A 12,512-nucleotide genomic window follows, 5' to 3' on the forward strand; every position below is an offset into this window, starting at 1 on the left:
TTTTTTTTTTTTGGTGTTTATGCGAGCCTCTCACTGCTGTGGCCTCTCCCGTTGCGGAGCACAGGCTCCGGATGTGCAGGCTCAGCGGCAATGGCTCACGGGCCCAGCCGCTCCGCGGCACGTGGGATCCTCCCGGACCGGGGCACGAACCCATGTGCCCCCGCATCGGCAGGCGGACTCTCAACCACTGCGCCACCAGGGAAGCCCAAATTTGTCAATTTTTAACTGCTTACCGCTAATTCAAAAAATTTTAAATATGTTGCAAGCCAATAAAGCATGACCGGATTTGCCTGCAGGCCACCAGTTACAGCCTCTGCTGTAAGAGGTGATGCCTCTTGGATGGCGTTTTGCCAACCTGCCTTGCTGTCTTTCTGTCCAAGCCTGCGCCCATCACACCTAGAGTTGGCCCATGGTGAGTGACCTGAGCGCAAAGATGGATCCTGCCCACCTCAGCCCTACCTGCTGGTCCACACCGACAGCATCCAGCCCGTCATACATGATATCCACCCAGCCGTCCTTAGAGGCCAGCACGAACAGGGACATTAGGGCCTGCGGTGGGGTGGGGGGGGAGGAAAGGACCACTTGAAACCTAGGATGCAGGGCCAAAAGCCACCCACCACTTCCACCCAAAGCACCTCCTGGCAGTAGCTCTCGGGGGACCCTAGGCCTTCAGAGTCACGCTCCAGGCCCCGGGAGAGCTCTCTTTCCCAAGGCTCCTTGGCTGCTATGAAGCCAGAAGAGCCGTGGGAGATGACCTCAGCCAGGTAGAGCAAGGGACCCCAGAGTCCTGGAAATCCGGAAACCAAAACCAGGGTGGGGCAGGGAAATAAACCAGCAAAACTGAGCGAGCTATTTCATTTTCTACATTTCTGTTTCTGTGAATGTGGAGTGAGAAAAAGAATCATCCTAACAATATGCCTGCACCTTGTACCGTGCTAAACAAATACACACCTCATCGCACTGTATCCTCACTACTCCCCTCCAAGGAGATCCCATTAGCACCCATTCACTAGCTGATGAGACAGAGGCGGGCCAGTTGCCCTGCATGCATCACTAAGCATGGACTTGTGTCCTCCCCAGACTCCTGCCACCACTCCCACCTCCACCTTGCAGCCTGGGGCTCACCTGGCCGAGGTTGTCAAAGTTGTACTTGTGCCGGACCCACCGGTAACTGGCCTCAGCACAGTCTGACTTGTTAGTGATGTTCCTGGTGTCCTCACCCTGGCACACGAAGAACTTCCCTTTGAAGAGCTGAACACACACATACCCGGAGACAGAGAGAAGTGAGCTGTGAGCACCGGAAGCCCAGACCAGCCCTGGGGCTTAAGAGCTCTGGGCACGCCCTGGGTGAGGGCCAGGTCCTTGGTCAAGTCAGAGAAACACTGACAGGAGCCCCCCCTGCAGGCACCCCTTTCTCGGGGCTCCTTGGAGCAGAGGCCCTGGAGAGGAAGGAAAGGTCCTTGGGGAGGGCACTGGGAAAGGGTGGAAGGAGGGGAACAGTCATTCACTTTCTACAAAGGGGGAGGCCCGTGATTCTCCAAGTGGGGTCCCTGGACCAGCCTCATCAGCATCATCTGGGAATGTGCTCAAAAGTACAAATTCTCAGGACCACCCCAAACCCACTGAGGCAGACACTCTAGGGGAGGGCCGAGGGATCTGGATGAATGGACCCCACTTAACAGATGAGGAAAACTGAGGCTCAGAGAAGTAAATGCGCTCATTAAGGTCATACAACCAGTAGGGGGCTCGAGCTCAGGTCTTTCCGACTGGAAAGCTCACCCTCACTCCAGAACAGATCAGGCTATGACTGTGGGGAAGGGATTTGAGGGACAGGAGGACCAGGGGGCCTAAGTAGGCCAAAAGTAAGGGAAGGGGAAGGGGCACCGGGTGTGCAGAGAGGCACCACGCAGCCCTGGCAAACGTACACCAGACTGGTCTCTAGAGCCAGAGGATTCGAGGAAACACAAGAATACCCCATCCCCAGGGCAGAGTGGATACCCCAAGAAGCCAAAGGAAGGGATAGGGATGGGGGTAGCCACCCAGGAGCTCCCTCTGGACCAACAGCAGCCATCTACGCTGCAGCTGAAACATCTGGAGCCTGGGGCGAGGCGGGGTGCTCCGGAAGAGCAGGACAGAGGGGCTCCCCTGGCTCCCGGAGGCGCCGGCTGAATCCTGCAGGCAGCTCCCTTTCTTTTTCCTCCAAAGCCAAGTTCCCTCCCTGGGACTGAGGCCAAGTTTCCCCAGCAGCCCCCACTTCCTGCCTCGTCTGGGGTCTGCACCCGCCTGCCTGCCAGCTCCCTGCTAACCTGGCCCAGCTGCCTGGGCCCTGGATCCCCAGGCCTGGCCTGCAGCCCACCCGCTCCAGCAGGGAAGGAAGGGAGGGGATCCCTGAGCAGACTGTGGGCCAAGGCCAGCGTCTGCGCTTGGAGTGGCACGTGAGAAGGCAGAGCGGCAGCCTGCGTGGGCACTGGCCAGAGCCCGAGGCCCTCTCCCCTTGGTGGCCTCTTCCAGGTTCCCAGTTTTCTCCAGAATGCCCAGGAGGCAAAGGGGCCTGAGGCCTCGGGCTTCGAGGGGAGCATCCCTATTTGTTCTTTTCTGGGATAAAGGTGGCGGCGGCACCTGGAGCCGCAGCATCCCAGGGCCAAGAGGAAGGCCAGTCCTCAGGTTTCTGCTGACAGCTGGCCCCAGACCCCCACAAACCTGCACCCCCAGGATGCCAAAAATGATGAAGAAGGCACAACAGATGACCACAATGTTGCCAATGGGCTTCAGCGAGGACATCAGCGTTTCCACCACCAGCTTCAGCCCCTGTGCCCGACTGATTACCCTGGGGAGGGAGGGAGGGGGGTAAGAGGGGTTCCCGGCTCAGACGCTCCCTTGCCCCTTGCCCTGCTTGCCACTCCCTCCCATCCTGGCTCACTGGTCCCCATCCTGGGCTCTAGTGGAGGGAAGAGGTTGACACTCTGGGCTCACAGTTGCAGACACCCCCCACCCACCCCCAGACCTCCACCTCCACTGCCAGGATGTCAAAGTATTACCTGATGGGGCTGGGGTGCTGATTCAACCCAGGGATGCAGTGTGTTGTGGGGATGGGGAGATAAACTTGTGCGGAGCACGTAGAGGGCAGGCAGGGACGGAAGGGGTGGGGAGGTGGGTCATCACAGCCAGGAAAACCCTCGCTGGTCAGTCAGTATCCACCCCGTTCACGTCCCCACCCACGGAAATTCCCGACTCCGGGTGGGGGTCGGGGTGACTGCCTTATTGGTGAGATCCCCTGCTACAAGTGTTACCTGGTGGGTAGTCCCTGGGATTGGGGGGGAAAGAGGGGGAAAGCAGGAAACAGTCTGTCACTTCACGGGGAAGGCCAAGTGTCACCCCCTGAGGGTACCACCCACGGGAGAGCTGCAGCATGTGAGGGTCCTGCCTATGGCCACTTGTCCTGTGCCCTGCAGGAGTATGTCACGTGGCTGGGGTCACTGAGGGGGGTGCCCGTGGAGGGAGACTGCTGGGGCCTCAGTTAAACCCAGTGAGAAGCGATGTCTGGAGTGGGGGACAGGGCTCCCTGTGGGGTCACAGGCAGGAAGCAGGGGCAGGTGGGGTGCTGGCCGTTGGGGTGTGCCTGCCCAGGGCACCTGAGCGGGCGCAGGGTTCGCAGCAGCCGCAGCACCCTCAGCATGCCCAGGATCTTGGTGCCGCTGTCGGAGACCATGGACACCAGGATGTCGATGATGGAGATGAGCACCAGCAGCCCATCCAGAACGTTCCAGCTGCTGCGCAGGTAGGCCTGCTCCCCGAAGCACCAGCCCAGCGCCACCACCTGAGGACGCCCGTGCGTCACCGGCACTGCCACCTCCCTGCAGTCAGTCCCCAGCCCTGCCCTCCATTTGTGACCCAGGCTCTCCACCCCCACCGAGCGCCAGATGGCTCCAAACCAGCGCCGACCCCACATCACCTTCACTGTCATCTCAGCCAGAAAGACTGCGGTGAAGATGTAATTGGAGAGGGTCAGGAAGATGCGTTCCTGTAAGAGAGAGCGGGCAGGTGTTGCCACTGGGACCCCCTCCTCGGGCCATGTCTGCTCTGCACACGGAAGCCAGGAGCTGCTTCCGACGTCTGACTCAGAACAAAACCCCCCACTCTCCCCAGCAAAGCAGACAATCTCCTTCCTGCTCTCCCACCCACCCCCACTCACACACACACACACACACACACAGATGCATGTTGTTATGTTCTCTCGATCTGAAATGCCCTCCTTTTTTATTCTAATCTTTTCAGGGGCTAATCCTGTGTATCAGCCAGGGACTAGTCATACCTGTAATTTAAATATAAAGACTTATTCACTAGGAAAAGGTAGTTAACACCTAAAAGGAGTAAAAGAAGATTCTAAAGGTGCAGAATTAGTAAATGCATAAAGCACCTGCTCCCTCTAGGGCTGAGGGGGTGGTGAACAAGAATAGAGCTAAAGACTCAGCTGGGGGCCTCCCACCTGCAAGGCTGGGATGCTGGGCTGCCCTGGTGATGAGACGTGATGGCGGGCATGGTCCATGGGAACAGCCTGCCAGGTGGCAGAGAAATTTGTAGGAGGGTGTGACCTGGAGCTAGTGTGTAGGAGCCGCCTTCTGGGTGGTCAGAACACGCCACCTCCTGGAGCGGCCTTGAGCGGAAGCTGCTTCCCACCACAGTGCTGCCGTCTGAGCCCCATATCTCAGGCCCTCTTCACCAATTCCTTTCTTAAAACTGGAGCAGGATTTAGCTTGATCTCTCGAAGCCCCATCCTACTCTACTCTGCTCCGCGTACTTGCTCTCCTGCTGTGTGCCCCAGAAATGGAGCCGCAGGGCAAGCTGGGGGCCTGAGTACAGGCTGTGCATCCCCAGGTACCATATTTATGCCAGGCATAGGGTGAAGCAAGGCAGGAAAGAAGGCGACCCGATCCCCTGATATCTGTGGGCTGATTCCATCGTTGCGTGTAGAGAGCTGGAGAGGCGGCGGCAGGCAAAGTGTGAGTGTCAGAGGGAGTGAGAAGCAGTGAAAGGGGAGAGGGAGAGGCACACACGCGACAGAGCTAGAGATGGAGGGGCTGAGTGGGAAGGTGGGGCAGAGGCGTGGCCACAGTGAGCTCTGAGGCAGGGCCCTGGGCAGGAGGCAGACGAGGCGGCCAGTGTGACCAGCCACCCTTGCTCCAGGGGTGGGGGTCCCCGGTGCTGTGCTCTCTCACCTAGTCCCAGGCTGGCCCTCCACTCCGCAGGCTCCCTTCACCACCACCACCACCCGCCCCCCACCCCACTGGCCTGGCTGGAGCCCACCCTAATGGAAAACAGAAGCCCCAGCAATGTCGAAAACTGAACAATGGCACGCGAGGCAGCAAGGAGGGGCGGAGACCACCTCCAAGCTAGTGGTGAAAGATGCCAGGAGGGGCAGCAGAGCCCCCCACCCTTCTAGGACCTGGATCGCTGTGGGGCGACAGGCTGTGATGCCAGGCTGGGGAGAGACAGCTCCCAGGACCGGCTGGGCCCATCCTGAAGAGGTCAGGCCCGGGGGAGCATGTCCAGATGCGCCGGCCCATGGCCTCTCCTCTCCTTCCGAGGAGGACTGGCAGGTTCACAGCCAAGCAGAAGTGACCAGTGGTCCTCCAAATGCCCCTGAAACCCTACTTGCCTGTGACCTGTGACCTGGCAGTACCCTGAGGAGCAAAGGGCAGCTTCCCTCCCCGACGTGGCACCGCCAATGGGGCAGATTGGGCAGGATGCCTCCCTGTCAGTCACCAGGTCCTGGAGACCCTCTGCCACTCAGCCTGGCCAGGGCCAATCTCACTGTTGGCCTCATCATGACCCTCACTGACTCACATACAGGCCTCACAAGCCCCCGGTGCATGAGAACAGGCCATCTGCAAACAGCTGGGTGCCACGAAGCTCACTTTTCCCCAGGCGAGGAGAAAGGCCCACTCCCAACTGTCTGCTGTGTCACAGAAGGGAAACGGAGGCCAGCGAGGGACACAGGAGGCATCCTGAGGCATCAGTTGCACGGGTCAGAGTCAGAGAGATTCCTGGCTCCCTGCCTCCGTGTCTCTCTGGGCCTCCCTGCCCGCCTGGCTTGCTGCATGGGTGCTAACCCGCTAATCCGGGAGGGCTGGGTGCCAAGCAGGCGCTCAGAAGCCGCTGTGTCAGCCCCAGTGACTCACAGCACTGTGGGGGTCGATCTTGGGGCGCTCCATGGCGATGGTGATGCAGTTGAGGAAGATGATGACGAGGACCACGTGGTCGAACATCTTGTGGGTGATGATTCGGTGACACAGGAGGCGGAACCTGCTCCGGGACAGAGGCAAAGGCTGAGTGGGGGGGATCAGGAGGGGGGGACAGCAGTAAGGGGCACTGCCCCTACCCACCCTGGGTCCCCCCAGCCCCAGGCCCCGCTCTCATCCTCCCCCACGTCAGGGGACACTTCTAGCATCCCTGGGATGGAGTCGCAGGAGAATTTCCCACGAGAAGGAGAGGTTGGGGTGCAGGTCAGGGATCCTCTTGCTGACCTTGACTGAGGAGGGAAGATGTAGGCAGACCAGGAGTCTCGCTCCAGGCAGCAGGCAGGGAGCCGGGCCCGGACCCACGCTCTCATCCTTTCCCCTTTGCTCTGTAGAAGGATGGGATGTGAGCAGGGCCAGGCCTCCAAGTTCCTGATCCCTGGTTCCTCAGCAGCCCCGTGGCCCTCACGTCTGGTCTACCCTCTCCACTCTGGCCCAGCCCTATGCCTGGCTTCTCTTCCTGTATTCTTAAAACCACCTCAGCATCTCCCCAAAGCCTCCCTCAGCCCCTGAGCATGCCTCACTTCCTTCATCTCCCCAACCCCTCGCTTCGCCCGGGCCCTCCTCTCTTCCCGTCTCTGCCTCCAGCCCAGCCCCCTGCCTGCGTTCGCTCCTTCCCTCCCCGCTGCGCTTGGAAGCCACATCAATTATCAGACACTGACCCCATCACAGCTGCCTATTCGAAGACACACCCGGCATGAGGAGACACTGGACCTTTCTCACGTGCTAACCCTGGGGTCCTAGGTCCCTGAGCCCCATCCCCAGGGTTAACGGTGGTAGTGAGGGGCTTGGGAAAAGGGTGAATGGGTAAAAGTGGGTGTGAGATCAAGGCTTGTGATGAGTTAGAGGTGAGAGAGGGGGACAGAGGAGGGTATCAGTTTGGAGAGATGAGTGATGGGTCTTTCTGAGTCACAGTGGGAGGGCCATGAAAGATTCATACACATCTGCCCGAAGCCATTCTTATCCACCAAGGATGCAGAGCTGCAGACCCAGGCATGACAAGGATCTGGGGCTTGGTGGGACGGGCAGAGGGAGAAAGGGGCTGTTTGGAGCCTGGCTTCAGGGATGGTATCCCTCGAGATCCTTTGGGCGTGATGGTAACTCCCTGAATGCCATACAACTGGGAGGGGGTCATCCAGTCCTGCACCAGGTCAGGCACAGCTCCCCTCACTCAAGGTCAGGGGTGAGAGGTCACTGTGCCCACAGGGGCCTCACCAAGTTGCCCTCGTCATCGCCATCGTCCCCATCCAGTGGGGGATCGTCGGGCCGCAGGGCCCGGGTCAGGCGTCCTGGAGCTGACTTGCCGTTGCAATCCTGGTGCTCAGAGGCTGAGCTGCGGCCACTGGCTGTGCGGTGCAGCCCGGGCACCTGCAGTGTGTCCGGCAGGTCAAAGGAGCTCTTAGCTTCCCGCTCCAGGGAGCCCCTGCGGCGGCGGTCACTGCCCGCTGGGCTGGCACGCTCCTCTTCCGAGCTCTCCTGCTCATCCTGGCTCTCCTGGCCATCGCCCGACAACAGGGACCTCCGCTCCCCACTCGGGCTCCTCCGCTTCAGGCTGGGGGCGCGGCCCAGGCTGTTCCGGCTGGAGCGCCTGCTAGTCCAGCGGCTCGCTGCGCTCCAGGGACTGTGCGGGGAGCTGCGGGCGCTTGGCTGGGGGCCGAACGGAGGAGAGAGTGGTCTCAGCCAGGGCCTCATGGCCCCACGCCCCTTCACATGCATCCTGGCTCCTGTGAGCCTCTCTGGCCTCACATCAGGGACAGAGGTATGAGCAGGAGCCCTGGACCTGGATGCCCGGACTCACACCATCTGTGCGACCTTGGGCAAGCCACTAACCCTCTCCGTGCCTCAGTTCCTCATCTGTAAAAGCGATATGACCCTAGCACCTGTTCCTCACTTAGGTGAGTGGCAGTATAAAATCACAGCGAGAGCATGGGTCCTGACACCAACCTCCTGGATTAAAATGCTGGCTCTGTCGCCTGCTCACTGGGGAGCTTCCCACAGATCGCATTGGCAATCTGAGACTCAGGTCCCCGTCTGAAAAATGGGGATAATATTGGTACCTACCAGATGGTTGCTGTGAGAAGCACATGCATTAAGAACACTTATAAGCAATGTCTAGAACAGTGTCTGGCACAGAATCAGTAACTGGATGGGGTTTGCTATTATTAAGATGAGGTATTATTAAGATGAGGCATTCCCTCCCGCATTACAGAGGGAAATGAGTCTCATCCAAGGACACTCGGGGAGCAGAAGAAATAGGATTAGAACCCTGCTCTTTTGCCCCCAAGGCCAAGGCTCCTGCGCCTGCCTGCATTACCAGCCCTGCTGACGCCCCCTGGGCCTTGTCTACGCTGTGGCTCAGGGGCCGTCTCCCTAGGCCTGCCCGTTCCACCTCTCTTCCCTCCTGATGTGTGTACATCTCCCACTGTCGGGCCCCCACATGCACCCCCTACCGGTGACTTCATCTCGTGGGGTGCCCCCGGTTCAGCCGACCCGCTGCTGCTGGCGCGGCGGGACGCAGGGCCCAGAGCCTCAGCCGGGCCGGTGCTGGAGCTCTTGGGCAGCGACATGGGTGTGGCGGCTGTGTGGATGATGAGAGGGGGCAACAGGCTCCTCCGCAGCTCCGGGTGCTCTCCCAGAGACACCACTGCAGGGGGAGAGATGGAGAGACCCTGAGTCCACTCAAGGCTGGCCTAGAGCCAGGGGCTTCCCCCGCAGAGAGATACTCACAGGCCAAGCGCCTCTTCCTGTCCCCATCGCCATCCAGGCTAGGCGAGAAGAAATCGGGCTCTGACTCGGACTTGGTGGCATCTCCCTAGGGTGGGAGAGCAGAGGGCCATTAGGAACCTGGCCGGGCAGGGGTTGGTAGGGTGGACCGAGGTCTCCCTGTCTTCACACGCACACACCACATATAGGCCACAAGGAACCAGCAACCACGGCACGAGGCATGCACTGGCTCAGGCCGGACCACCCAGGCTTGGGGCCCAGGGCTCTCAAGGGCCTGTGATACCTGAGAGAAGCCCACGGCTATCCCCAGAACCCACAGCACAACCATCATGGCTGGGACTGGCTTCAAGAATGGCTGAGGGGAGAGGGGATAGCCTGGCAGGCAGGTGGCACAGGCCAGAGGGAGCTGGGGACCTGAGTGAAGTGGTCACTAGAGCCTCATTTCCAAAGGCCACTTGTGCCGTCTGCTTTCCCTCCATGGCTGCCCTCCCCTGAGCCTCAGACCCAAGGCCCCAGAGAAAAACTGAAGGACCCCAGACAGAGCAGCTCAGCCCAAGGATGCCACTTCAGTCCGTCTACGTCTTCCCTCCATCTTCCCCAAGCCCCCACCTTCTCCCCTGGCCCCATTTTTACCTCTCTCCCTGTCTCTGGGACAGTTTTTTCTTCCTCCTTAGCAGGTCAGTAGGTTCCCCAGTAATTACACACTTCTCCTTAAGAAGTTATTAAGAAATACTTGATTGCTACTTTTGATAAGGACATAAATATTGCGTAATTGGCATCTCAGGGGATCATTTTCATTAACTCAGTTTACATCCCTAACGAGGCCTTTAATTATCAAGTGGGATCTCCAGGGGGCTGCTTGGGATGTGCAGCACCATGGGGTCCCATGGCAACCCTGGCTTTGCCCGAATTCTGGTGCCAGTGCAGGAAACGGCAGGGCACAGGCTCAGTGTGGGGGCCAGGGGAGGAGCATGCCCCTGAGTACCTGCTGGACCTTCTGGGTGGTCAAGGGGCCAGAGACACAGAAGTAGATTTTAAATTCTGGTACATTCTGGCAAGAGGCACCCCCACCCCCACATCCTCCAAAGCCTCGTTCTGAGCTGAGACAGCTTGTGGGGTCTCCAACAGAGGCTCAAGGCAAGGACGAGAGGAGAGAGATGGGGGAGCACGGTCTGCGGCCACAGATCCCGACTTCACTGAGGCCCGACGACCCAGACTCCTCGGGGACCGCAGTGGAGGTACACACATGCGGTGTACCACACACGTGCACACAGAGGATTCTAAGTCCCTTCCTTCTCCAGCCCATCCACTGGTCTGGTGGGACGGATTGGCGCCCTTTTCGGGTGAACAGGGCAGAGGCAAGGAGGCCCTCCCCTCAAATGTCCTCAAGGGGGAAGGGACTTAAAATCAAAGCAAACCTCACGACACCAAGGACCACCATGGCCACCACAGGTTGCACAGCAGCTGAGCGTGAACACAAGCACAGACACGGAGGCAGAATGGGGGCATGGGGGCACGGGGGGCATGCCGACTCATGATCGCATACCTACCCCCTGGGAGTCGACAGGCAGCTGAATACAGCTTAACTGTCCACTCGCATCTTCCCGTTTGCTGATTTCCTACAGGGAGAGGGGGAGGCAGGGGACGGGCGCTGGTTACAGGCGCCGGGCTTTCAAACAGCAGCAATGTTGAAAGAGGAGGAAGAAAAGGAGGGGTGCAAACCCAACAGTGGGGGAAATGAGACATGGGGTGGGGGGGGGGGGGAAGGGAACAGTAGGGCCTTCCAGAATTCAACCACAGGCCCTGGAGCCAGAATGAAGCTGAAGGGTGAGGGCAGAGGCCACAGAGATGGGAACAAGGGCAGGGAAGGAGACCGAGCCCTCCATTAACCCTAATAATACCAGCTATCATTCACTGGGAGCGTGGCAGGCATCACACAACAGCTTCATTAACACTAGCTTACCTCCTCTCCAGGTGGGAAGGAGGTGCAGCTAGCACCATCTTAGAGAAAGCACCTGAGGTTTGGAGAAGTTAAGAAAACTGCCCCAAGTCACACAGAGACTAAGAGATGCATCTGGGCCTCGTACCTGAGTCTCCAGCTCACCTCTCACTGGCTCTGAAGCAGGCGGCCGGGAGGGTGGGAAGGAGGGGTGGGTGGAAGTCAGAGGTGGGGGAGGAGACAAAAGGCCAGAGCAAGAACAGGCATCTTCACTCCTAACTCCAAACCAGATGCTCCCACCAGGGTGGGGTGTGACAAGTGACACTGGCATGATGGCTACAATGTTGTTTGATGTCAGTGAATGGCCTCACACAGGGCCTGCTGCCTGTTCATTTAATTACGTGTGCAGATGATAAATATATAGGGATTCAGGGCGCCGCCCCCTGCAAGTCAGAGTATAAACAGCCCAGCTGGCCTGGTCCTCTAGGCGACCCCCTCCCACCTCTTGGCAGGGCGGCAAGGCCAGCAGGGGGCCACCCTTGAGGCCTCCTGCTGGTGACGCCCAACAAAATAGGGGTGGCCACCGCTTCCACTGAGGTAGGTTGCCTCGTTTGTAAAAAAGCAGGTCATCACAACAGCAAAAGCCAGCCTCTTCTGCCAGATGGTGGGGCTCCCTCAGAGCCACACGTGTGCCCCGTGAAACTCCGTACAGCTGAGGGCAGGTGCCTCTGGAGGTGTCCAGGCCACTGGCACTGAGTGACCAACCTCTCCCCCGACCCAGGGCTTTACAGGACAGTGAGAAGCTGGTCCAGCTCCTCACACGGGCACTTCAGGGCCATGCCGCTGCCCACCCCCTTGAAGAGGGGTTGATCCTGAAATCCTTTCTCCGTCCCACCCCAGACCCAAAGCATCATGCCCCGAGTGAGACTCTCTCCCAGGCACTTGTCGAGGAGAGTATGGCCCCAGGCCCTGGCCAATCCTTCATGCTGGGGCAGCCACAAGCCCCCAGCAGGGCCAGAGTGACCAGGCCAGGCCCAAAGGCCAGCCTGCTCTCCACTCCCACACGCAGCCTTTGCTGCTGCCTAGCAACCAGGAGGGCTCAGCGGCTCTCAGTTTAACAAGGTGTCTGCTGGAAGGACCAGTGATGGGGGGATGCTGGCCATGCTGGGCGTTTGCAAGACTGCCGAGCTGGCTGAACAGCCACTTGAGGGCGGGAGATAGGCTTGGGGTGTTTTCCATTTCCACAGAGTTCCACAGGAATTTTTCTGCGAGAATGTTAGCTGTCAGGAACTGTGGTTTGGAAGAGGCTGAAGGACCCCTGTCCCCACTCAGCTCCTCTCCCCACAGGCCAAGAGCAGTGGTGGGTCTCCATACAGACCTTGATTCTTGTGGGAGCACGTTGGCACCCTTAACCTTTCAGGCCCCAGGGAAACCCCAAATAAATGTCCCATCCCAGGGAGAGTACCAATGTCCCTCCCTCCCATCAAGAGGCCCAGCCATCACCCGAGGCAGGGCCTGCCTTTCAGACCTGCTGCGCTCCCTGCCACCCAGCG

The 12,512-nt window shown here is 59.3% G+C and overlaps 1 protein-coding gene across 46 annotated transcripts in view; it reads right to left on the reverse strand.

Annotated features, from left to right (window-relative positions):
• Positions 1-12,512, reverse strand: part of CACNA1G (calcium voltage-gated channel subunit alpha1 G) — a 65,048-nt gene that overhangs the window by 19,494 nt on the left and 33,042 nt on the right. For 29 of the 46 annotated variants that reach the window (XM_007465040.1, XM_007465032.1, XM_007465037.1 and 26 more), the window contains exons 14-24: positions 10,571-10,639; positions 9,024-9,108; positions 8,747-8,940; positions 7,512-7,943; positions 6,525-6,625; positions 6,180-6,303; positions 3,953-4,021; positions 3,633-3,817; positions 2,701-2,827; positions 1,126-1,251; positions 460-549 (exon numbers count right to left, since the gene is read on the reverse strand). In XM_007465040.1, the coding sequence (XP_007465102.1) occupies positions 460-549; positions 1,126-1,251; positions 2,701-2,827; positions 3,633-3,817; positions 3,953-4,021; positions 6,180-6,303; positions 6,525-6,625; positions 7,512-7,943; positions 8,747-8,940; positions 9,024-9,108; positions 10,571-10,639 (1,602 nt within the window). The remainder of the gene's footprint in view (positions 1-459; positions 550-1,125; positions 1,252-2,700; positions 2,828-3,632; positions 3,818-3,952; positions 4,022-6,179; positions 6,304-6,524; positions 6,626-7,511; positions 7,944-8,746; positions 8,941-9,023; positions 9,109-10,570; positions 10,640-12,512) is intronic. The other 17 variants (XM_007465043.1, XM_007465033.1, XM_007465026.1 and 14 more) reach the window with 2 other exon arrangements.

This window comes from Lipotes vexillifer, unplaced genomic scaffold (genome assembly GCF_000442215.2).
Source record: "Lipotes vexillifer unplaced genomic scaffold, Lipotes_vexillifer_v1.1 scaffold591, whole genome shotgun sequence".
Classification (NCBI taxonomy): Eukaryota; Metazoa; Chordata; class Mammalia; order Artiodactyla; family Lipotidae; genus Lipotes; species Lipotes vexillifer.